The following is a 23,105-nucleotide window of genomic DNA, read 5'->3' as shown; positions in this document are numbered from 1 at the left end:
AATCAAAGGAACTTCTACGGTGACGATGTTAGGTTTCCGCGCAGAACGACGACACCTTCGCCCTTCAAGAGAACTCGTCCCGCTCCAGCAGCCACAAGGTCCAACGTAATAAATCCGCCGCGCACGGGGGTGAACTGCTGCGCCTTGATCGTTGTCTTTTTGAGCAGAGGAGCCCAGTACGGACCAAGAGCACAGTGCGCGCTTCCTGTCACGGGATCTTCGTTCACACCAATACGAGGCGCGAAAAAGCGGCTTTGGATCTCCGCGTTCGACGCGCTGTCTTGGGGCATTTCAGCCGTCACTTCGAAGCCTCGCACGTCGAACTTCCCTAGTTGCACGAAGTCCGGTTTGATCTCGGCGAAAGCTTCGGGCGTCAGGCGAACAAGTAGGTCCGTGGTGGCCTGCTTCACATCGACGATGGCTGCAGGCTTGACACCGAGCGCAGATGCCACCTCGTCCAATGCAAGGTTAGGACTGACGGGCTCCGCTGGCTGCTCCGGGAAGTCCATCAGCACGAGCAGCTTCTGTGTGTCAGGCTGCACTTCGAAGCGGCACACCAACACCCCACTCAGCGTGTGAAAGTGAAGCGTTTGGCTCGTCGTCACATGACCAGCGTCGTGCAAGGCAATTGCCGTCGACAAAGTGGCATGTCCACACAGCTTCACCTCAGCACCTAGCACGACAGCAAAAAAAAACTTCAGTACACAACCATGTTCCACCCGCTCCCAAGACTCCAGCCAAGTTTTACCTGGTGTGAACCAGCGCAGATCGTACTCGACAACATCCCCAGAACTCTCAGCAGCGCGTCCACGAGGAGCAGCGTACGCGGTCTCACTCAAGTTGTTCTCCATAGCCACTCGCTGCATCCACTTGGTCGCTTCCGGCTTGTGGAACGCCATCGGCGACAGAAGCACCACCGCCGCCGGGTTGCCCTGGAACGCTTCGCCCGTGAACGCGTCCACCTGCAACCCACAAGTCACCATGAGACCATCACCCCCAGCACCACACAAGTCGTCTTCCCATCACCTGAATCATTGTCGGTCGTCGCGCAGCCTCGCAGTCAAGAGCGAGCTCGAACCACGGGTCTTGGCCGTGCACCACGGGCGACAGTCGCGTGACAGCGAAGCCACAGTCCACGTAGAACTTGAGCAAGTGCGCCTTGGCGATCATCATGATGCGCGTCACCTGTGGCTGCGAGTCGCACATGACGCGCACGTAGCGCTTGAGCATCTGCGCGGCGAGTCCGCGGCGCCGGAACACGTGGTCCACCACCACCGAGTGGATGCACAGCAGCGACCCGTGCGGGTCGTGCTGGCTCATGGACTCGTCGTCCAGCTCGCGCCTGGCGGTCAGCGTACCATTGACGAAGCCCACGAGGGCCTCGCCACTGTCTGTGGGCAGATATGCCGCCCAGAAGAAGGCGCCGGCGTTTTTCTGCCGGAAGCGGATGCCCGACTCGCTTGCGGCTTCGTCGGCGGGGTACGAGGCCGCCTCCATTGCGGCGACGCGCTGGATGTCGCGTTCCTCGGTCAACGGGGCAAGGCGGAGGTGGTTCGAGGATGACATTGTACGAAGAGCTCCGATAACGGAATGAGATATCGGACGGTTTGATTCGCATCTGAAGTAGCAGTAGCGGTGAAGTAACTAACTAACATGCGTGATTAGATGAGCGAGCGATTGCCGCGTACGGTATGGAGTGACGTGCTGTTAATCTTGTGCAAACCGCGAACATTTTCTGGTGGCCGAGGACGGAATGGTCAGTGCGGCAAGCGCCGCTAGACCAAGCGTAATATCTTCTGTACACTACGTTGTAAGCTCTTGTGATGTACACTAGTAAGTTGTAACCTTGGTTGATGTATCATGGATTAGCGGCGGAACCAAACAAAAACTCGGGTGGGGTGGGTTAAAATATGAGTGGGAGGTGGGGGGTAAGTATAAGGTGGAGGCTCGAAAATAGGGGGTCAAGTCTACATGACACGGCTGAAAATAGTGGGGCAAATGCAGGGTTTAGCAACATTTTAGGGGAGGGCACTGACCCCCTCCCTCGAGTTACATGTACAACCTGGTTTGTGAAGACCAGCAGAACGAGACACCATCGAGACCACGGAGAAGAAGAAAATTACTCACCGTCAGGATTTTAATGGCCAAAGCCACATGAAATCTCTTCTACGATACTATATATTATACTAGTACGACTTGGTTTGCCGTAGCCACAATGTATGCAAAGCACCATACATGTACATGTACCCGACAAGCCAACGCTAACACTACAATACGACTATCTCTTGCGCTCTGTCGCTGTTGTTGATCTCAATTAATAGCAATTGCGCTGCCGGTCCATCGTGTTTACACAAGTCTACGATAGATTCAGTTGAGGTGCCACCGGTAGTGGGCATCCCTACACGATCCATTTCGATGCGGGGAATGCTATTCCGCCAGGGAAATGTTTTCCGTCGTTGTCGAAGGTTCTGGCTGGCTTTGGGTTAACTATTTTTATCGTTGAGTCTATTCGCATGCCAAAGTTGTGCAGAGCACAATAACACCTAATCCGTGCAAGAGATACTTTCTGTTGGGTCTGACTGCTTAAAGCACTGCTCTGCTCAGTATACAGTATTAATAACTCATCTGCTTGGCGATCGAAGAGAGAGTCGGAGGCGGACGTTCAGAGCGAATTTTTTGCTTAGCTGAAGGTTTTGTGAAGCTTATGAATACAACCATGGTTCATGTTCAGCTCACGGATCTCGCGATTCGCTCGATCATTGTATTCCACACCTTGAAGTCCTTTGAGGCGCAGAGTACGAAATGTGCACACGCAAAAGCCTGTTGTGTGGCACTTCCAGAAATTTGTACATGTACATGTACTAGTGCTGCTGGTTTGCGAATGATGGGGTGCAAATGTAGCACACGATTTCTGGGCCTGCATCCGCCGGATGCCATCCGGATAAGACGCAAATATTAGCGCGAGATCTGCTTGCTGCACGCTTGCACAAGTCTCCGAGGACAAGCGGGATCAGCGAAAGGAAATGCTTGAGTCCGTAATCGAGATTTCCCAATCGTGGAGGAATTTCCGTCAAATTGTCATTCCCGACTGCTCCCGACTGTGTGAACAGGGTTCAAGTCTTTCGTTGAGACCGACACTACGATTCTTGGTTGACGCGAAAGAGCCCCGCAGTTGAGCCTGCCAACACTATCTGAGCTGATCCCGAAGCCGTCGGACCTCCGCCTCACCGAGAATTCCACATGTGCCCACAGGCCCTCGGGTCTGTCATTGATGAGCGACAACCTGATCTGGTGGCGCCGGCAATACATGTACACGTATATGTATGCCTATCCACATAACGGGAATATTTTCCTTTTACATGCCCGCAGCCACCACGGGCGTGCCGCAGTTTCCTGCAGCATAGTCGACAATCCCATTCTACAGTACCTACTGCGGTAGGCTACTGCATCACCACTTGCTAAGGCGATGCGAAGCAGTGTGATCCAATGGACAGTAAATATCGTCTTGCCGCTTCGGCCTTACATCACACCACCACGAACAGTAAGTACATGTTCATCTCAGGGCGTGAGACTGCAGAAACAAGCAGCACTTCGCTCGTGTTGTCCGCTTGCCTTGCACCGCCAACCGCGCAGCGCCCACCGACTGCTGGAAGCGAAGGCGGAGTGGTCAGTCATCGATGTCGCTTGCACACGAGCAACAACGGGTGCGTTGTTGAACGCAGTGGCTTCAAGCGTTCGTACCCAAGCCAAGAGGCAGGCACTGCTCGCTGCGTTGGATTACATGTTCACGACCAAAAGAACCGACATCACTGCACGAGAAGGAGCAGCTCGCCTGCAATCTTAGAGAAGTTGCGTCGCAAGCTCGTCCTGCATCACAGTGATGCCATCACACCTCGCCGACGGAGAGGCTATCGTTATAAGCTTGCTTCACTCAGCTGGCCACCAAGTTGATGGCCAGGCACCACCAACGCAAAGCCACGCCTATTGCAGTGAGGCGAGGCGTCGATCTTTGCCCGTGCGACTTGTCTCTACGAGGCAGCTGGCACCGCCGCGACTTGTTTCTCCGCAACCCCAGCGTTTCTGCCTGGGTCGTGCGACTGGAGCCGCCTCGCTCTTGACGAGGGCCATCCCCGCGTTCAACATGGACGCATTTGCACTGGACACCAGTATGGCTGGCAGCCAGGCTACGGCGTCACAACGGTGCAGTCAAGATTGGGGCAAATCGGATGGTGTGAGTGCTAATGGACCGCTTCGCCATGAACTGGTTCCCCACGTTTCTCCCCGAAAGTGCACTGGCGACCGAGAGCATGGCTGCAGCACTCACTGCGCATCAGTGTTGAATTTGCGGCTCTTCCACCTAGGGCTTTCGAGTCGTAGCAGCGAAAATGGCCGGCGGCAATCGCTTCACCGTGAATCCGTTCCCGGAGCTGGTCCTCACGGCCGAGGAACGCACGCAGCTCATCCAGATCGCGCACGACCTCGTCATGGCCAAGTTCGCCGAGTATCAGGAGCACATCAACAACCAGAAATACGTCGACCAGGGTCGCTGGAAAAAATACTCCAAGGATGGCAACACGATGATGTACCTCGAACGCAAGAAGTCCAACCCGGAGTCCAAGCTGCCGGCGCTGCTCATGGTGGGCCCGCTGCCCGGATCGCTGGACGAAAACATGTTCGGGCTTGTGAGCCCGACGCTCGAGTCGATGCGGATCAAGTCGTCGTACCTCAAGGACTTCAACGCTGCCGCCGTGTTGGCGACTATCGTGGAGCCGACTGTCGAGGAACCTTTTCGTTCGGTGGTGGTCAAGTGGATGGAGATCGACATCCCTGGGGCCTCGCTCGGCATCTTGCGGAACCGCGACTACATCTACCTGGAGAGCACCGGCATCCTGCGGCTCGACAATGGAGAGCGGGTGGGCTACCACTTGCTGCACTCGGTCAGCTTCCCCCAGACACACGACCTGCCTAACCGAGTCCGAGGCAATATGTCATTCTGCGGTATGTTTCACCAAGAAGGGCCAGATAAAACGGACTGCCGCGGCACGGGCGTCATGGACCCGGGAGGTGACATGATCCGTGTGCTCGGAGTTATGGGCATGGCCCAAGCAACCATGGCGGGGCTCAAGTACTCGTACTGCGGCCAGATGAAGAAGCTCGCGTGGCTGCTCGAGCAGAAGCACGCGGAGGCAAGAGAACTCGGCACGCCGGCATTCAAACCCGTGTGCGTGACCTGCCAAAAGCAGGTGAAGGGAAGGAAGTTTGGCGAGTTTGGGAGGTCCAGCAGTACGTGCAAGTTGTGTTTTGGCGCGGTGTGCTCTTCGTGCAAGATTCCTAAGAAACTGAGCTTCATCGCACCAGACCTGGAGATGGTGCAGCGCAAGGTGACATTTTGCGCCAAGTGCCTCATCGAAGCGACCCACATGGACACGGAGGAGGCTGCCCGGGTTCAGTTCGTGTACAAGCACACAGTGACGTCTAGCGTCTATGGATCTTCAGGACGCTACTCAGACGAGAGTACGCGCTCGGATAGCACAATGAATGGGTTCTGACCGCAGAGCAACGAGAAAGCAAAGTGGACAACAGTGTGTTAAGTGATCTACATATATATAAGGAGTACCTAGCCAGAAGTGTTGAGTGCTAGATGATGTTTCCTGTGTTGAGCTCGTGGTCGCTACATGTACTACAACTGTAGTACAAGTGCTTTGAAGGCTTCCCCGGCAAATCTGGATTTGCGTCGTCTGATCTACATCGCAGAGCTACCTGTATTACAGTACAGTCGTGCAGTCGAGATTTGTGCTTCGTGTACTGAGTTTGGTGAAATGGGGAGGGGAATTACTAGCGGGAACGGACACGCAAGTACAAGTTGCTAACGTTAGTTTGCAGGAGTAAATGAAGGGCTCAGAGGGAACTTTAGATATTGCACTAGCAAGATGCGAGCATGACAGCAGGCTTCATTACAATGCGATCGTCATCGAAAGTGTGTGCACGCGACCCAAGCTGGGTCAGAAGATCACCATGTGCCTTGCAGCATTGACGATCTGATAGACTGGGCAGTACGGCGTTCGATCTGTCTAAGGGCCCGTCGCAGGCTGCGATGTTCCGCAACCGAGACAAGTCTTTCAAGTTGCCGAAGGAAAGCTACTCCTACGAGAAGATCGCCGACCCCGTCAAGGATGCCTTCGACCGCGCCCTCCTCGCCAACTTCGACATGTTGAAAGATGCGTTCCATTCTTTGCCACATCGAGTAATTCAGTACATTGTCTCTTTGTCCACTACTTTGAAAAAATTGATACTGTATCTCGCAGTCTCTATTGATCCGACCTTGCCGGGGAATACTGTAGTAGGACTGAGTGTATTGTGAGTCGATAAACTACCGGTAACGGGTATTTAATTAGTATTTGCCAACAAAAAACCACTCCTATGAGTGCAAAACTAGCACGAGGGCTTCGGGATCAGTTTATACTATCGGGCTATCCTTTCGAGTCTTTCGTACGTACCATGGTTCCAGGCGTTCCGCCCATCCATAATTCATTCTTTATCTTACCGCCCAAACAATATTAGCGGATGTCGGTGCGGTGGGTTGTCACTTATGAAATAAAGTACGTTCTGTGCAGCATACGTTTTCTACAGCGCTGGGCGAGTAACTTAGCTAAGTTTGCCTTCGACGCCGTCCAGTTCCAACCCCAAGACGTGAATGCATGAGGCCCATCAAAAGATCATGCGTGCGGCGATAATACGTGTAGAAGGACTTGTGGCGATTAGTGGCATCCCAGCCGGGTTTGTTATTACAGTAAATGTACCGTGAATGAATATCCAGTGTCGAAAAATGCCTGATATGTACATGTGTGTGCTCGTGTCCAACGTCGCTGTTAACGACCGTTGCTACTGTTAGGGGAAATGACAGAATCGGCCGTAACAATTCCCAAATTGTGCGCCAAATGACAGGGACTTTTATACTACGCTTAGGCCGTCTTCGAGATAACACACAAGTAGTTGCGTTTGAAATTCGTGGTAACTTACCTCTGTTTTTCACGAAGCAGCGATTCGTTTCGAGCTATATAAAAACCAGATTCATTGAAATAGCTGCTTTTAGCGAAATAGCGTATTTGAACTCTAACACGGCCTTAATAATTCCGCAAAAAAAGGTAGTTGGGGCGTGAACAGGCTTGTTCAATAATTTCGTCTCGGCTCGTTGGTTTATTGTCGTGGTCGAAGATGGTGAGCTTCATCCTGTGTGTCCTGTATCAAGTTGTCACGTTGTTTTATTTTTTTAACAAAAATTATTTTTGACTGTTAAAGTAACCTAATGCATTACTGATTCTCTTGAATTTGTTGGCGTCTGACTTCCTTTTTGTATGAAAACTTTTGCGTTTCTTGTGCGTTTGTGCGCACACGAATTCGTTTTACCCCTGGCGACTTTTCGATACAACCACTGTTATTCTGAGCGACAATCCAGAGTTCTCACGAATTTGTTGGCGTCAGATAGCTACCGTAATACACGAAACTCAATACCACCCCGTACTACAGACGCAACACATACGATGCTGCTGGTGGCCACCAGCCTGGTGGGGGCAGCAAAACATCTACCGCGAGAGGGAATGAGACCGCGCGTGGCGGAAACACTTATCCCCCCCCTATATTTCCCTTCCTCCCTCTCTCCAAGTTCGGGACCTTGGACAGCGTCTTGTCGTACGTGGCAACCTCCACCACAGCTGAAGAAGGAAGATGGGCGGTTAGCGGCCACTGTATACGTTATCCACAGGAGTTTAAAGCGGAGACTATAGTCCAGCTGCATCAGTGCCCAGTCGGTGTCGCTAAACTGCATGGCATCGCAATATTCGGAACTAGGATTGTATGCACGGCTTCCAATACATTCACCGAACGACACTACAGCGGAAATAACACGGTTTTAATTGTGCATTTGAGTCTACATTTGCTTGCGTATGTACTGGTGTTACTACTAACCATGCCTTGGCGTGATCTACAACGGTTTTCTCGAATTTCATTAAGGTCATTCAACCATTGGAGCTGATTCCTGCGTGGCATCGCAGATTCTCGCTTCTCGCAGACATACGAGGAGGACGCCAAGATGTGCCAGGTGGACATCAGCTACTTCGTCGGCGGCTTCGAGGCCTACTTCGAGAAAAGATGCTGTACTGCGAGCCGGATCTGAGGGTCTGCTTCAATACCGGTATCTGGGGCTACGACGAGTGGCTGCCTGCAACCCGACTCGTACTGAACGAGGTGTGCGTGCCACTGCTTGTCACGTCGTACAATGAGCACGAAGCTGGAGACGACGAGGACGTCTTGAGCTAATGCCGTCCAAGTGGATGTGGCGGCCGGAGAAGAACCCACGCGGTGCCAGGACACCGCGTGTGGAAAGGTCCTGTGATCGCAATTTGCTAGCAATGCGGACTGATTCACGCCACGGCGCCAGTGCTACATGCTGGAACATCGTAAGCTCAAAGTTATATATATATATATATATATATTAAGTAGCAAGGAGAAGTCTCTCGTGGTGTCCGCTAGTGGGACGACCATTACATCCATCATCCTCGTTGCGTTCTCGTTGCTGGGGTAAATGATTTCGGCAGCTTCAACTACTTCAATTATGTAAGCACCGACGATATACCTATACATCTCCACATTCCTCTGGCCTATGACGCCGTATTTGGCTGTCTGCACCTTCACCGTGCGAATCAGCGCGCAGGCATGGTGTCCAACATGGAGCTCTTGGACTCCAAGGGCTTCAGCTCCAAAAGTCGCACACCACTCGATTAAGTGCGATCACAAGATTGTCACACAAATTCTTGCTACATATGGTAATCCGGGATTCATTGGACCGCCTCGCTCTAAAATATTCCTGTTCTGAGCCTTAATTCTTGTATAACCCTTCATTCAATTGCATCACTACTTGACTGCTAATTAGTCTGTTGTTGTTAGGTCACAGGAAAGATTCGTCGAAGTCTTAAAACTGAATTAATTTTTGAAAAACGCGAAATAAATTACGGCAATACATCGATCACCAATAATAAATATGTCGCACTGGACCCGATTATTACGGTAAACAAATGTTTGGGTCGAAACGGTGACCATTGTGAAACTCCCTACCAAACAATCTTGGTATCACACCAGCGATTGGGCAGGGATTCGGCCTGACACTTGTCAACTGTAGGAATGAGGTTGTCGACACGACTGGAAGGAAAATTAGCGAAGTTCATCGATTCGATGCGGACTACTCACAACTTGAAAACACAGTGTATTTATTATGACTACAATTTCTTATTTTACGGAAATCTCGATTTCCCAATAATAAGTTATTCCGTCAATATAATAGATAGTTATTGTATTTATATTATTTTTTTTCGTCCAATGTGCCTGTGATGGCCCCCTGCCTAGCACTTAGCAAGAGAACATGTTTGGTCTGACAAACCCGACTCTCGAGTCGATGAGAATCAAGTCTTCGTATCTAAACGACCTCAGCGCAGCAGCCGTTATCGCAAGCATCGTTGAACCTACATTCCGCTCGGTTGTGATCATGTGGATGGAGATCGACATATCCGGGGCTTCTATTGGACTCTCGCAACCGCGACTATGTGTATCTCGAGATCACAGGCATCTTGCACCTGTTGAACGGCGAACACTTACTGCATACCAGGCTTGCAAGCACAAAAGTAGAAGACAATACCACTTCACGATACGGGGCTTGGTGCAATCGATGAGTGTGCGTGCTCATTCCTGGTCTGTGACCTTGTGCAGCTGGGCTTTGACTTCATGGATCACCATTGTCGACGCGTATTGCGGTCAGATGAAGAAGTTAGCATGGTTGCTCGAGCAGAAACACGCAGAATTCAGGGAGAACGTCCGCGTGTGTTACCTATTCAAAGCCGACGAAGACCTCGAGATTCGGCAACTCACGTCGCGTATGCAAGATGTGCTTCGGGTCTTTGTGTGGGTCATGCAGGGTTCCCAAGAAACTAAGCTTCACTACATCGAATTTAAAGCTCTCCCAGCCGAAAGTGAGCTTTTGCGTGAGGTGCTTGATCGAAGCGACGAATATGGGCACAATGGAAGCTGCTCGCCAGCAACTTCGCTACAATTATCCGGCTCAACCAAGCCTCGTCGGCGCCTTCTACACTTCCAAGATGAGTTCATCTTCAGGCGGTTAACGTCAAGGTGGATCTTGAATAATTTCAGGGATCCAGGAATTTCTTGACGTTTGGTGAGCAAAGCAAACACAGCAAACTATGTAAGGAGATTTTCTCCTTTCACGAAATCCACCACCCGAACGCTTTGGTACTGCTCCAGGTTCGCTATTTCAACGCCCGAAACAACGCGTCGAATACAGACATCCGGCAACCGTATCGCGCATCGTACGGGGACCTGTTGGTCGAAGGGACGACGTGTAAGTCGTGCGTGGCAGCTTTCTGACGCTGGCCCCTGTGTTCCAAGCGGGGACATGTGCAGGTGGTCGTATCGCGAGGTCATCCAACCGCCAAGCTGTACATGTACATGTATCTAGCGACCCTCGCTTCGTGGAAGCGATAAGACATTCCATGTACGCAGGTCCATTTCGATTAAGAGGCGTGACCAACCATCAATGCTACAGCGCTGTCGTACATGTACATACCAGTTGTTGAAATTGAGTCAGCATGACGTCTAAAACGAGCATATACGCTGGGCTCCGTCACTTCCAAATGAAGATTGTAAAGATGGCCGTATACACGTTAACTGACGCTGTGGAGATCTCTTCAATCTTTGACTCGGAAGAAAAAGAAAACATGACAGCGTACAGTACATGTACACTACAATTACACACTACAGTGTACTTACGAGGCTGTGGCCAGCACGTCTTCAGCTCCAAGATTTGCTTTTCCCTCCAGTGTAGAGTCTGTACCGCACTTCCGGGTACCGCTGCTTTAGCGGTCCGGTACAGACCATTTCTCGATTGGGTGGCGGCGAGTAAAGCGTTGCGGAATGAGCAGCAAGCGCTTTACCGTCAATCCCTTCGGAGAATTGACTTTAACGGACCAAGACCGAGCCAAGCTCATACAGCTCGCCGATCAACTGGTGCTCGCCAAATTCGAGGAGTATGAGGAGCACCTGAACAACAAGAAGAAAGTCGACCTCAGTCGCTGGAAGAAGTTCTCCAAGGCAGGCTCGACAACGATGCACTTGGAGCGCAAGAACTCGAATCCCGACACCAAGCTGCCTCAAGTGCTCATGGTTGGGCCTTTACCTGGCACTCTTCACGAGAATATGTTCGGTCTCATGAGCCCCACTCTCGAGTCCATGCGGATCAAAACGTCGTACCTTGACGACTTCAGTGCGGCGGCTGTCCTCGCGACAATCGTAGAGCCTACGATCGACGAACCACTCCGGTCTATGGTGGTGAAGTGGATGGAGATCGATATCCCTGGAGCTGGCCTCGGAATCGTTCGTAATCGTGACTACGTCTACATGGAAAGCACGGGTATCCTTCACCTGAAGAACGGCGAACAGGTTGGCTACCACTTGCTCCACTCCGTCAGTTTTCCACAAGTGCATGAGCTTCCAAGCCGTATCCGCGGCAATATGTCATTCTGCGGCATCTTTCACCAAGAAGGATCGGATCGAACCGACATGCGCGGCACGGGAATCATCGACCCGAAAGGTGATATTATCCGCACGATGGCTGTGATGGGGATGGTGCAAGTGACGATGGCTAGCGTCAAATACTCGTACTGCGGCCAAATGAAAAAGCTGGCCGCGCTACTTGAACAGCAGCACGCACAAGCAAGAGAACGAGGCCCTCCGGTCGCGGAGCCCGTGTGCATCACGTGCTCAAAACAGATCAAGAGCTCGAGACTGAGCGACTTCGGTAAGTCAAGCAGTACATGCAAGTTGTGCTTCGGGGATCTGTGCAGCGCTTGCAAAATTGCGAAGAAACTGCACTTCATAGCTTCCGATCTGGAGCTCGTACAGCGAAAAGTACACTTCTGCGTCAAATGTCTTGTCGAGGCGACCCGCATGGATACGCTGGAAGCTGCTCGCCACCAATTCGTTTACAAGGGTTTCATGAAGCCAAAACTGGGGAGTTTCCTTAGCGCTGAGGCGAGCTCATTCTCGGACGACACTGTAGGCTTCTTGTGACTATGTACAAGACCACACAAAGATCATTCATTTCACTTTGCTCACACAATGACTCTGTGTCAGGCGTAATAATGGCAAGGACATAAATTAAAAAGTTGCTGAGATAGCATTTTCTTGGTACAGGAAAGACGAACAGCAGTCGACGGACACACAGGCGCAGCTTGCAATTTAAACTAAAGAATTGGCAATGTGAACAGTGGTACTTTATTTTGTCGTTTGCGTGAACATCTCGAAGTTAAAACTCTTACTCGCTTCTGTTGGCATTTTTGCATTGTACTAGAGCACACTTGCTGTGGGATTTTTGCTCTGTACAATATTTTCTCTACACTTCAAGAAAGGTATGCTCGTTGACATCACAGCAATAATAGCGAGTACTATGCGTACACTAGAGGTGGCATCATCAACAAATGTGTTGACGTAGATTGCTGGTAAAATGCTAGTAAGGTGGTGAATGCATCAATGCGTTACGGTGCTGTCAAAAACCGCGGGCTTCATTCAAAAAGGCTATTATATCTTGCATTTCAAGGCAAGCCAATATCAGTTAGTTCGAGTCGAAGCGACCGTAGCCTCCGAGTCTGAGCTAGCAACGGAATATCCGTAGTTTCGTAACTGCATGCTTTCCCTGTAGACTAGTTGTTGGCGAGCAGCTTCCATCGTGTCCATCTTGGTAGCTTCCATCAAGCACTTGACACAGAAATTCACTCTGCGCTGCGACAGCTCCAGGTCCGGGGCAATCAAGCTAAGCTTCTTGGGGACCTTGCAGGACCCGCACAAAGCTCCGAAGCACAATTTGCACGTGCTGCAAGACTTGCCGAATCTCGAGGTCTTCGTCGGCTTCGAGCACGTTACGCACACGGATCCGGTCACTGGGGCGCCCTTCTCCCTGAACTCAGCATGCTTCTTCTCGAGCAACCACGTCAACTTCTTCATCTGGCCGCAGTACGAATACTTGAGACCCGCCATTGTCGCTTGAACCATGCCCATCACAGCCACCACGCGGATCATGTCACCTCCTGGGTCCATGATGCCCGTGCCGCGGCAGTTCGTACGGTCGGGCCCCTCTTGGTGGAATATACAAGACATCGACATGTTGCCACGAATTCGGCTCGGCAGCTTGTGCGTTTGGGGAAAGTTGACGGAATGAAACATGTGATAGCCCACGCGCTTGCCATTTTTCGTATGCATGACACCGGAACTCTCAAGGTACACGTAGTCGCGGTTGCGCACAATTCCAATGGAGGCCCCAGGGATATCGATCTCCATCCATTTGACCAGGACGGACCGAAATGGGTCATCCACTGTGGGCTCAATAACTGTGGCGAGCACGGCCGCTGCGCTGAAGTCGTTCAGGTACGACGCCTTGATCCGTATCGCCTCGAGCGTCGGGCTCATTAGCCCAAACATGTTCTCATCCAGAGTGCCAGGCAACGGGCCGACCATGAGCGTCTCCGGCATCTTCGACTTGGGGTTCACTTTCTTGCGCTCGAGATACGACGTTGTGGCGCCTGAACTTGAGAACTTCTTCCAGCGAGCGAGGTCCACGCGCTTCTCGTTGTTGAGATACTCCTCATACTCCTCCACTTTCGCGAGCACGATGGCATCGGCAATATCGATGAGCTTGGCACGGTCTTCGGTTGTCAGCGCCAACTCCTTGAAGGGATTGACGGTGAATCGATTGTTGCTCATTCCGACACCACCGGCAAAATGGGGAATGTCTACGCGGCAGCCTACTGAACAGGCCGCAAATCCTACAGCTTTGCAAGGTGCCTCATTTCTAACAAATCCAACAAGACGACCGGGCATTCGAACAACGGACACCGCTCCGACTTTCCGACGTCACTGTCAAACACTGTACAGTACAGTGTAAGCCGGAATCCAGGGTGGGTAAGCATTATGTGAGCCAGGTGACTTGTTATTTTTTTTTCTATTGTTATACACTTGCAGCCCTCCTCCACACATATACACAGACTTTAATGCCGCTGTAAATCAGGACTGAGCAAACTTGAGCAGCCTGTTAGAATAGAAGAGAGGAAACATATTAGTTGAAGATTCTGCTCACAATACTCCTGGTCCTGAGACTTGATCTCAAATCGCGCTCACAACGACGAGTGTCACTTACATTGTACACAACGGTATCCCACCATTCAAGTCGGAGCAAGTCTCTGTTATCTTCATGCTTCTCCATCGTTTCTAAGTGTTCAACAGTACGAAGCAGAGCGGTGCCACCACAAACAAACAATGGACCCTCCTCAATACACATGGGGTACAGTCCGTAGACGTCTTCTCCACAGGCATATGGGGATATCAAGCCTGTTTTCATACTTGTACATATCATCGACCGGACAACGAGTTCCTATTACTTCTACAGAGGACAGTATCACAAGTTTAAGCTGCTGGCACTGTGCATCTCGCACTGATCAAAGCGATAGTGGCGCGCAACGAGTCCCGCGACACGGGGATGTGTCGACAGTCATACGGCATACTGCAATGAATCGCTTTCACTACCGAGCTGCGATGACACACTACTGTTCCTTGCGTTTAGGCGCAAACTGTGATATTTTATCACCCGATGGTTTACTGTAAGATCCCAGTGATTGCACATCGGCAGCAGGTTCCGTTTATTGCTTTGCGCCCGGCTGAACTGGACAGTACAACGCTCTATTTTCGCGAAGCTCGTGCGATCGGCAGCCTTCACTGTGCCTTGCTTCACCTCTGCCTTGAATTGGTAGCTACATCTCTAGCGAACACGATATAAATGTACACACATGTAGCTTTTGTGTGTGTGTGTGTGTTTTTTTTTTTTACTACCACAACCGTAAGATACATGTGCTCAATCTAACGCTGTTAGATTAATTCAGAAAATAATCCGCGTTGATTGGCCAAAATGACGGCGACACAAAACCTTGCAAACATCATGTTGTTGGTGGTGGTGGTGTTGTTGTATTATTATGCTTTGCAATGCGTTTGTCGTTTTCACCTTGTGATTTGCCCGAGTTATAATATCTGGCGCCCGATATAAAACAGATGGTCACTAACTCGACCAAGTTATTTTCACCAGCCTCGATATCGATCTCGTTTTACGCTATCTGTGGTCGAATTGCCGATACAAAAACGCAATTCGGGCCGATTTATTTTAAATCGCGATGGCTGTGTACGGATTATAATGCCGCGCTTTTTAAATATAATATATGCTATTGGACACTTACATCTGGACACTTGACGAGTGGTCGGCAGATCGCGCTGCCGATCTGTCGAAGCACCGCAGTTTCCGAAAACCTTCATCGTGCGCAAGTGCAGAATGTACTCTCTCGACTACCGTTGACGAGCCGTTTTCTTATGCATGTGTGTGGAATCTGTATGCAGTATGTAAGGGATACATTTGGGCCTAACGTGCGAACACTGCAGCGTTGGTACAAGTTATTTTTGACCGATGGTGTGGTTGATGAAGGAGATCGAACTAACCGCTCGTCGCGTTGGCCGAGTGCCGTGGTTACCCGTGTTCGAAAGTACGTGAAAGCCCACCCTACATTTATTTAGAGGAGCTACAGCAGTTCATACGAAACGCTTTTCCAAAAGTAAAATGGTAGTGTAGTATCAACATGAGGTCTTACATGGCGGAGCAGCTCGCGCCACAGAGAAGAGGAAAGCCTAGTGATGCAGGAGCCGCTCGTGCACTCACAGACGAAGCTAACGAGCCGTTAAACACGTCCAACAGAGCCGTACCGGAGTAGCAGTGGCCGGCGACGTTACCTCGGTGTCCTGAGAACCAACGATGCGCCCGTTATGTTAAGTAGGAAGAGGTGGTGCGACTTACCTACGCCTGGAGGTCGATTTCCTACCGTCTCGCATGTTTATGTCTTCGAATTATTTTATCTCAGAGATCGATCTAAGTCCTAAATCCGAGCGACAGAATATCTGCAAACCACAATACGTCTTCGCGTCAATCTGTCTTACTGGGAGCCTAGATGTAAAGTAGCTAGTCTCCGGCATAGGGTAGTATCCGCATACGTCAAGTCGTCCTCACATGGCATCCATGCGATTATGTCTCCCACGAGTTTCTTCCACTCAGTCGTGTTTTGTGCTTGGGTACGAAGCGTGAGAAGGTCAGTGTTGGTGCGGAGCCGGCGTCCTCGCTTGGTATTGCGAAGGTATTGATCCAAGATCGTTGGTAGCGTGGTGCGGGGGCGCCCTCGCCAGCCACCTTCAGTAGAGCTGTCGAAGTAGCGAGCCATTTGCATGAACGCTGGGTTGCGATCCGAGCCGCGAAGAACCTGTCCAAAGAGTACCCATCGTGCCTTGGTGATGCGGTAGCGCAGAGGTCGAGTGTTACAGCGTTGTAGAGCGCTGCGTTGGAGATCCGCCGAGGGTAGCGGACGCCGCGTACTTGGCGAAGTTGTCGGTGATGAAAGCTCTCAAGGCCGAGCACGTCCCCCTTCGTAAGCGCCCCCAACATCATGACACATAAATTTACGCCTAAAACCGATTCGCAAACTACAGGATCAGCACTCAAATCGGGGTCCCAATCGTCGCCACTTTGCCCATTTCCAGCGAGCTATTCGACCATGGCGTCGAGCGTGGTGAGCGCGCTCTTCGGGTCCTACGACCTGCGCAACGCCAAGCAGTGGCGCGACGAGGACATGGCGCACCGCGAGCAGGAGGTCCAGTGGCTGAACGACGACATCGTGCGCGCGCACCAGTGGCGCGTGGCCGACACGGAGCGCTTCCTGCGGCGCGAGAAGCTGCAGAGCGAGCACGTGGTGTGCGAGGCGCGCGCCGAGCAGCTCTCGACCGTCTCGGAGCAGTGCACGCTGCTGTGCGGCTTCATCGTGAGCGCCATGTGCAACGTGGGCGTCCCGGCTGACGTGCGCAGCTACGCGCTGTTCCTGTACACGGTGCCGGGCACGGCCGTGTGCGTCGCCATGCTCATCTGCGCCGTCATGTGCACCAACCTGCAGCTGGCGGTCACGCGCTACGCGGCGCACTCGCTGGAGGACAGCGTGCGGGCGCTGGACGCGTCGCGGCTCGAGTGGGACTCGCCCTTCAGCGCCTGGTGGCTGCGGCGCTGCGAGCAGGAGCAGATGACGGCCTACAAGTTCCTGCTGGGCGGCGTCGCGCTCTTCTTCTTCTACCTGGGGGCCGTGTCCTGGATCCAGTTCTACATGTCCACGGGCACGTCGCTCAGCATCTCGTCGCTCTCGCTCGTGGGCTTCTTGGTCTGGCAGCTGCGCATCGCCAGCAAGTGGCGGTATCTGCTCTCGCCGCCGTCGTCGTCGGGCGGTGGCAATGGCGGCGGCGGCGATGCTGCCAGCACGTCCGGGTCGTCCGTGGCAGGGCGCAGCAGTGTGCTGTGGCAGTCGTATTTGTCGGCGCCCCGGACGCCGGCGTCGCTGACGTTGCGGAAGTCGGCGGTGGAACTGGCAGCCGTTCCGGCGTCGGCGTCCAGCTTCGCGTAGTCCGTCACGCCGAGTGCGAGTTCAATATAGTGTTAATATGTTTCATTACAACTTCATCAACTGCACAAGCCTTGAGATGACTGTACCGGTACGGTGGTAAATACATGTACACACGTACTCGCTTGGTCTGGTCGCCGTCGAGTGTGCAGATAAAATATCCAGAGGCTCTGTCACTTGTGCTCGCTGCTTCCCGACGGCAGCATCATTTCCAACTTGGTTCATATTCTCGACTTGGACATTGGTCGCGATGGGCGCCACGCAGCCGCGCTGTTGATCCACAGCAAAACACCCTTCTTCACAGTCAGTCGAAGTCGATTTAATCTGTCGCGGTGCGCCGCATTTCGGAACCGTCCGGTCCATGGGCTGATTCTGGTGGTCCATGCCTTTTGCACGCAAATCCTGCTCGCATCGCATCGCCGTGAGCGAGCACGCAAGAAGCTTGGTCTCGGTGGTTGGAGCTCGCGGCGCGCGCGGTCGGCGCAATTGCTGTCGCAGCGCGGCTGCCACCGCCTGGTGCAACGTGTATCCAGGAGCCCCCTCATAAACGTGGGGCGGGCGTCATGGCGGGGAAGACGATCTCGAGCGAGTCGTCCGACGAGTCCGGCAGGTCCTGGCCGTCGGGCGGCAGCAAGTACGTCGTGAACTCGATCACCTCGTACACGAACGCCAGCACGAGGAAGAGCAGCCACGCGTAGAAGTAGCGGATGTTGCCCTTGCCCACGCACTTGCCCGTCCACGGACAGTGGTGGTCGTACTCCTCGATACACACCCGGCAGTCCATGCAATGCAGCGCACTGCAGCAGCAACAGCAACAGCAACAACCAATACAACAACAACAACAGCAACACACAAAACACATTAGAACCTCTGCAACAAAACCCACTGCACAGCCGACCCACCCTTCCGGTCGGTACGAGTCGCAATGGTCGCAGAACGTGTACGTGTCGTCCGGCGGCAGCTCGATCCTGCAACAGCAGCCACCCAGTCAGCTCCACCACCCACCCACCCACCCACGTCTCCTCCGCCCCACCTCCTCACGATCCCTGGGTCGGAGCAGCCCACCAGCGCGTAGCACGTGAGGCACATGCCCGACAGGAAGATCCCCGCGCCCAGCTCCACCACCGCCGCCTTGCGGAACGTCAGCACGTTGACCGCGCACGCCAGGAAGCAGAAGACGCTCCACGTGGCCAGCATCAGGTGCCAGTGCGGCCCCAGCATGCAGCGCGGCGGCGGCACGTCCGCGTCTCGCGGCACGCGCGTGTCCCGCCAGCGCAGGCCGAAGTTGGCGCGCCGCAGCGCCGCCAGCTCCAGCACGTGGTGCGTGGCCATGCACAGCAGGCCGTCCAGCGCCTGCAGCGGCTGCCAGGCGGCGTCGGCGTCGGCGTCAGCGTCTGCGCGGCTGTCGAGCGCCGCCGGCTGGCCGCGCTCCACGTCGGGGAAGGGGCGCACGCCCAGCCGCCCGCGCGCCAGCAGGTTGTCGTACTCGTAGCTCCACTCGGCGTTGCACGAGCGCTTGTCGAAGCTCACGGCGGGCGGCGAGATGCGCAGCGGCGCGAGCGCGCCGACCGACGAGGCCTTGGCCTTCCTGCCCATTACCAATACAGACAGCTCCGGTGCGGTTTTCAGTGTGTGCAGCGAATTTCCCGTGATATTTTCTCAGATGGTGTGGACCACAGACGCTGTTGAAGCGCTTGGGTTTTTGACAAGCATAATAAAACTGGTCTACATCTTCTGCATGATGAAGTTAGCAACTACGGAGATGGACGTGGCTTCATCATTATTTAGGCATACATCGCTTTGCACATGCTACGACTCCCGGGGATCCAACAGGCAGCCCGCGTTACTATAGGATGAAGTCCCAAACCTTCCCCATGCCCTGTGATAGAATTGCCGGTTTGAGGAAGGAACGGAGCGGACCGCAGAATGGTTCGCAAATGCGTTTTACGTACTGATGCAAGTTAAAAACTATTTGTGTTCAGTCATCGACAATATGTAAGGTTTGGCTGCTAAATTCACCGTTGATGTGATATTCCGGCGCGTCGATTTATTTTTGGTATTGTCGCTAGAGATTAACATGACGAGTTGTGGAAAAAAGCAAGTCGTCGTATCATTAGTGCCACCGACATCTCGAGACGGCATTAATTTATATAATTTAGAAGATTTTTGTGGTTTGAAGGCGCAGACAGCCCCGGGTCGTCTCCTGCATTGACTCGAGAGTTGGGCGCCAGACCTAACATTTTCTCATTCAGAGTGCCAGGCAACGGAGTGTCCCGGTATCTTCGACTTGGACTTGATGCTTTCAGTGCATCAGCCGTGCTCGCTACGATTGTAGAGCCAAGGTCTGTAGTGGTAAAATGGATAGAGATCGACATCCCAGGGGGATTGAGCACAATCACGACTACGCGCATCTCGAGAGTACAGGCATTTTATGTCTGGAGAATGGAAGGCGGGTTGGTCATCACTTGTTGCACTCTGTCAGCTTTCCCCAAATGAAGGATCTGCCTAGCGGAGTTCGCGGCAACATGTCGTTTTGTGGCATATTTTCCCAAGATGGTCCTGAGAAGGCGGACTGCCGCGGCACGGGTGCCATGGACCCAGAAGGTGATATGATCCGCGTGATGGCTGTCATGGGAGCGATATTGGCTGGCGTAAAAATATTCCAACTACAACAAGATAAAAGTTGTTTTGGCTACTGGAGCAGAAGCAGGCAGGGTTAAAAGAGAAGGGCACTCTTTCTTCTTGACGGCGGCCTATTGACAATCACATTGGTGGTGGAAAAACCACGTCCACTGGACGAAGTCGCAGAGGTTAAGGGTGGCATGGTGAGTAAGTCGAGCCTCCGAGTCTGAGCTCAACACAGAAACCCCGATGCTCCGCGGCTGGATGACTTCCCTGTAGATAAGTTGTTGACGAGCAGCTTCCACCATGTCTATCTTGGTAGCTGCCAACAAAAATTCACTTCGCGCTGCGATAGCTCCAGGTCCGGGGCAATCAAGCTAAGCTTCTTGCAAAGAACCCCACACAAAAAAGAACTTGCACGTGCTGCAAGACTTGCCGACTCTCGAGGCCTTAGGTGTCTTCGAGCACATTACGCACGCGGATCCAGTCAAGGCGAGTATTTCTTATCGCACCCCGCTCGTTTTCTTCGTCCATTGTAGTGGTACAGTTTACAGTGTCATCTTCGCAGGCTTCAATTACTCCCTTCTACCTTTCACTCGGCGTGACGGACTACGCGAAGCTGGACGCCGACGCCGGAACGGCTGCCAGTTCCACCGCCGACTTCCGCAACGTCAGCGACGCCGGCGTCCGGGGCGCCGACAAATACGACTGCCACAGCACGCTGCTGCGCCCTGCCACGGACGACCCGGACGTGCTGGCAGCGTCGCCGCCACCGCCATTGCCACCGCCCGACGACGACGGCGGCGAGAGCAGATACCGCCACTTGCTGGCGATGCGCAGCTGCCAGACCAAGAAGCCCACGAGCGAGAGCGACGAGATGCTGAGCGACGTGCCCGTGGACATGTAGAACTGGATCCAGGACACGGCCCCCAGGTAGAAGAAGAAGAGCGCGACGCCGCCCAGCAGGAACTTGTAGGCCGTCATCTGCTCCTGCTCGCAGCGCCGCAGCCACCAGGCGCTGAAGGGCGAGTCCCACTCGAGCCGCGACGCGTCCAGCGCCCGCACGCTGTCCTCCAGCGAGTGCGCCGCGTAGCGCGTGACCGCCAGCTGCAGGTTGGTGCACATGACGGCGCAGATGAGCATGGCGACGCACACGGCCGTGCCCGGCACCGTGTACAGGAACAGCGCGTAGCTGCGCACGTCAGCCGGGACGCCCACGTTGCACATGGCGCTCACGATGAAGCCGCACAGCAGCGTGCACTGCTCCGAGACGGTCGAGAGCTGCTCGGCGCGCGCCTCGCACACCACGTGCTCGCTCTGCAGCTTCTCGCGCCGCAGGAAGCGCTCCGTGTCGGCCACGCGCCACTGGTGCGCGCGCACGATGTCGTCGTTCAGCCACTGGACCTCCTGCTCGCGGTGCGCCATGTCCTCGTCGCGCCACTGCTTGGCGTTGCGCAGGTCGTAGGACCCGAAGAGCGCGCTCACCACGCTCGACGCCATGGTCGAATAGCTCGCTGGAATAGGGCAAAGTGGCGACGATTGGGACCCCGATTTGAGTTCTGATCCTTTAATTTGGATACATGTGTTGGTTTTAGGCGCCGTCGTCGGGTGGCCAGTTTTTGTGTCGATGTGTCCATGACTTACCGCACACATCGACACAAAAACTGGTTCAGACCGTAAGTTTCGGGAGGGCGCGCCGTAAGTTTCGGGCCTGGAATCCCTCTCCGGAAGTCTTGCTTTGTGTTTTGCGTCGAAGTCAAGGCGTAGGTGAAGAAAGTCGAGAAATGATAAACACAACACGTATAGTGAAAGTTAGCAACAGCCCGGGGTGTGCGCTGAGTAACTACACCGCAAGGGGCATGGAGCACGCAGGTCAGTGTCGCCGAAGATTCCTACAGCCTCGGAAGGCAAGTGATGAATCCACTAACACTCCTGTAGACCTGCACCTATGAGATTACCACGCCTTGGTCCCCCGGTCTTGCAAAGTGATACACGCGTAATTATGCCATTTTAGCAATCGACCTTGGCAGCACAGACTTCCTGTTCTGCGCTTACTCAGAGCCTGTCTCCTGTCTCCATGATGGAGATGTCTCGGGGACGTGGTGCCTCCATGTCCCCGAGACATGGTCGATCGCGATTACTCTGTACATGTACTACATGTAGTCTCTGACATCGTGGAGTACTTATCACCATGCTGTTTTGCTGAACGGTCAATACTTCAAGTTCATGCGATGAAAACAGATTGAGTACCCCAGATGGCTATGAAGAATGAACTGCACGCTTAGTTTTCACCCAGCTTGGATCTAGTGGATGAGGTGGGAGGTTGTCTGCACGTACATATACAAATGTTTAGTGCGCGTTACTATGTAGAACGCTTTCCATGTCCGGTATTCCCTGGCCAAAGACTGGGTCTTTTACTGGGACCGAGTATAAACCCACCGGGATACCAGGTAGATGGTGAAATACCCCTAACTGTGCGAATAAGTGGTGGTTGTCGGAGGAGACACATCTTTCTTGAGAGAGCAAGCATAATATGCTCGAGAGAGCGAGCATATTATGCTTGCTCTCTCAAGAAAGATGTGTCTCCTCCGAGAACCACCACCATATTATCGTGATTAACTCGACCTCCCAGAAAATCACGGGTTTTCAGCGTGTAGCTGTGTGCTGTGCCGAATTACCTAGACGTTTCCTTGCCCACATACAAGACAAAGTCAAAATACCAGTGTAAATTTGCTCAGGGTTGTCTGCAGACCTGACGAACCGCAGTTCATGATCTCGACCGGTACAGTGATGACTGGACAGATGCCGAGGCATGCTAGCGGGTTCGTATTCACATGCTTCGAACCATTTCAATGCCATGCCTGTGCACTACCACACCGAGCATATCAGTACCCCCTCGTA

At 53.1% G+C, this 23,105-nt stretch overlaps 7 protein-coding genes across 7 annotated transcripts; 3 read left to right on the top strand and 4 right to left on the bottom strand.

Moving 5' to 3' along the window:
* Positions 1-14: 14 nt before the first annotated feature.
* Positions 15-1,732, bottom strand: IUM83_12925 (putative isomerase; the record flags this gene model as incomplete). The annotated part of the gene is made up of 4 exons (XM_067937571.1): positions 15-673; positions 749-962; positions 1,027-1,618; positions 1,689-1,732. 4 exons carry the CDS (start codon positions 1,730-1,732, stop codon positions 15-17), a joined length of 1,509 nt encoding a protein of 502 aa, XP_067788085.1.
* Positions 1,733-4,385: 2,653 nt separating this feature from the next.
* Positions 4,386-5,549, top strand: IUM83_12924 (START-like domain; the record flags this gene model as incomplete). Its single annotated transcript, XM_067937570.1, has 1 exon — positions 4,386-5,549. The coding sequence occupies one exon, from the start codon at positions 4,386-4,388 to the stop codon at positions 5,547-5,549; it is 1,164 nt and encodes a 387-aa protein (XP_067788084.1).
* A 5,428-nt stretch (positions 5,550-10,977) lies between these two features.
* IUM83_12923 (uncharacterized protein) lies at positions 10,978-12,132 on the top strand (the record flags this gene model as incomplete). Its single annotated transcript, XM_067937569.1, has 1 exon — positions 10,978-12,132. The coding sequence occupies one exon, from the start codon at positions 10,978-10,980 to the stop codon at positions 12,130-12,132; it is 1,155 nt and encodes a 384-aa protein (XP_067788136.1).
* A 537-nt stretch (positions 12,133-12,669) lies between these two features.
* IUM83_12922 (uncharacterized protein) lies at positions 12,670-13,818 on the bottom strand (the record flags this gene model as incomplete). The annotated part of the gene is made up of 1 exon (XM_067937568.1): positions 12,670-13,818. The coding sequence occupies one exon, from the start codon at positions 13,816-13,818 to the stop codon at positions 12,670-12,672; it is 1,149 nt and encodes a 382-aa protein (XP_067788086.1).
* A 2,876-nt stretch (positions 13,819-16,694) lies between these two features.
* Positions 16,695-17,585, top strand: IUM83_12921 (Calcium release-activated calcium channel protein; the record flags this gene model as incomplete). Its single annotated transcript, XM_067937567.1, has 1 exon — positions 16,695-17,585. The coding sequence occupies one exon, from the start codon at positions 16,695-16,697 to the stop codon at positions 17,583-17,585; it is 891 nt and encodes a 296-aa protein (XP_067788100.1).
* A 538-nt stretch (positions 17,586-18,123) lies between these two features.
* Positions 18,124-19,178, bottom strand: IUM83_12920 (putative transmembrane protein; the record flags this gene model as incomplete). Its single annotated transcript, XM_067937566.1, has 3 exons — positions 18,124-18,379; positions 18,485-18,550; positions 18,616-19,178. The coding sequence occupies 3 exons, from the start codon at positions 19,176-19,178 to the stop codon at positions 18,124-18,126; spliced, it is 885 nt and encodes a 294-aa protein (XP_067788137.1).
* A 1,635-nt stretch (positions 19,179-20,813) lies between these two features.
* On the bottom strand, positions 20,814-21,704 carry IUM83_12919 (Calcium release-activated calcium channel protein; the record flags this gene model as incomplete). Its single annotated transcript, XM_067937565.1, has 1 exon — positions 20,814-21,704. The coding sequence occupies one exon, from the start codon at positions 21,702-21,704 to the stop codon at positions 20,814-20,816; it is 891 nt and encodes a 296-aa protein (XP_067788164.1).
* Between the last annotated feature and the right edge of the window lie 1,401 nt (positions 21,705-23,105).

This window comes from Phytophthora cinnamomi, assembly GCF_018691715.1.
Source record: "Phytophthora cinnamomi strain GKB4 chromosome Unknown Contig55, whole genome shotgun sequence".
NCBI classification, from domain to species: Eukaryota; Oomycota; class Peronosporomycetes; order Peronosporales; family Peronosporaceae; genus Phytophthora; species Phytophthora cinnamomi.
The sequence above is the reverse complement of the archived record's forward strand: the minus strand, read 5'-3'. Positions and strand labels throughout refer to the sequence as shown.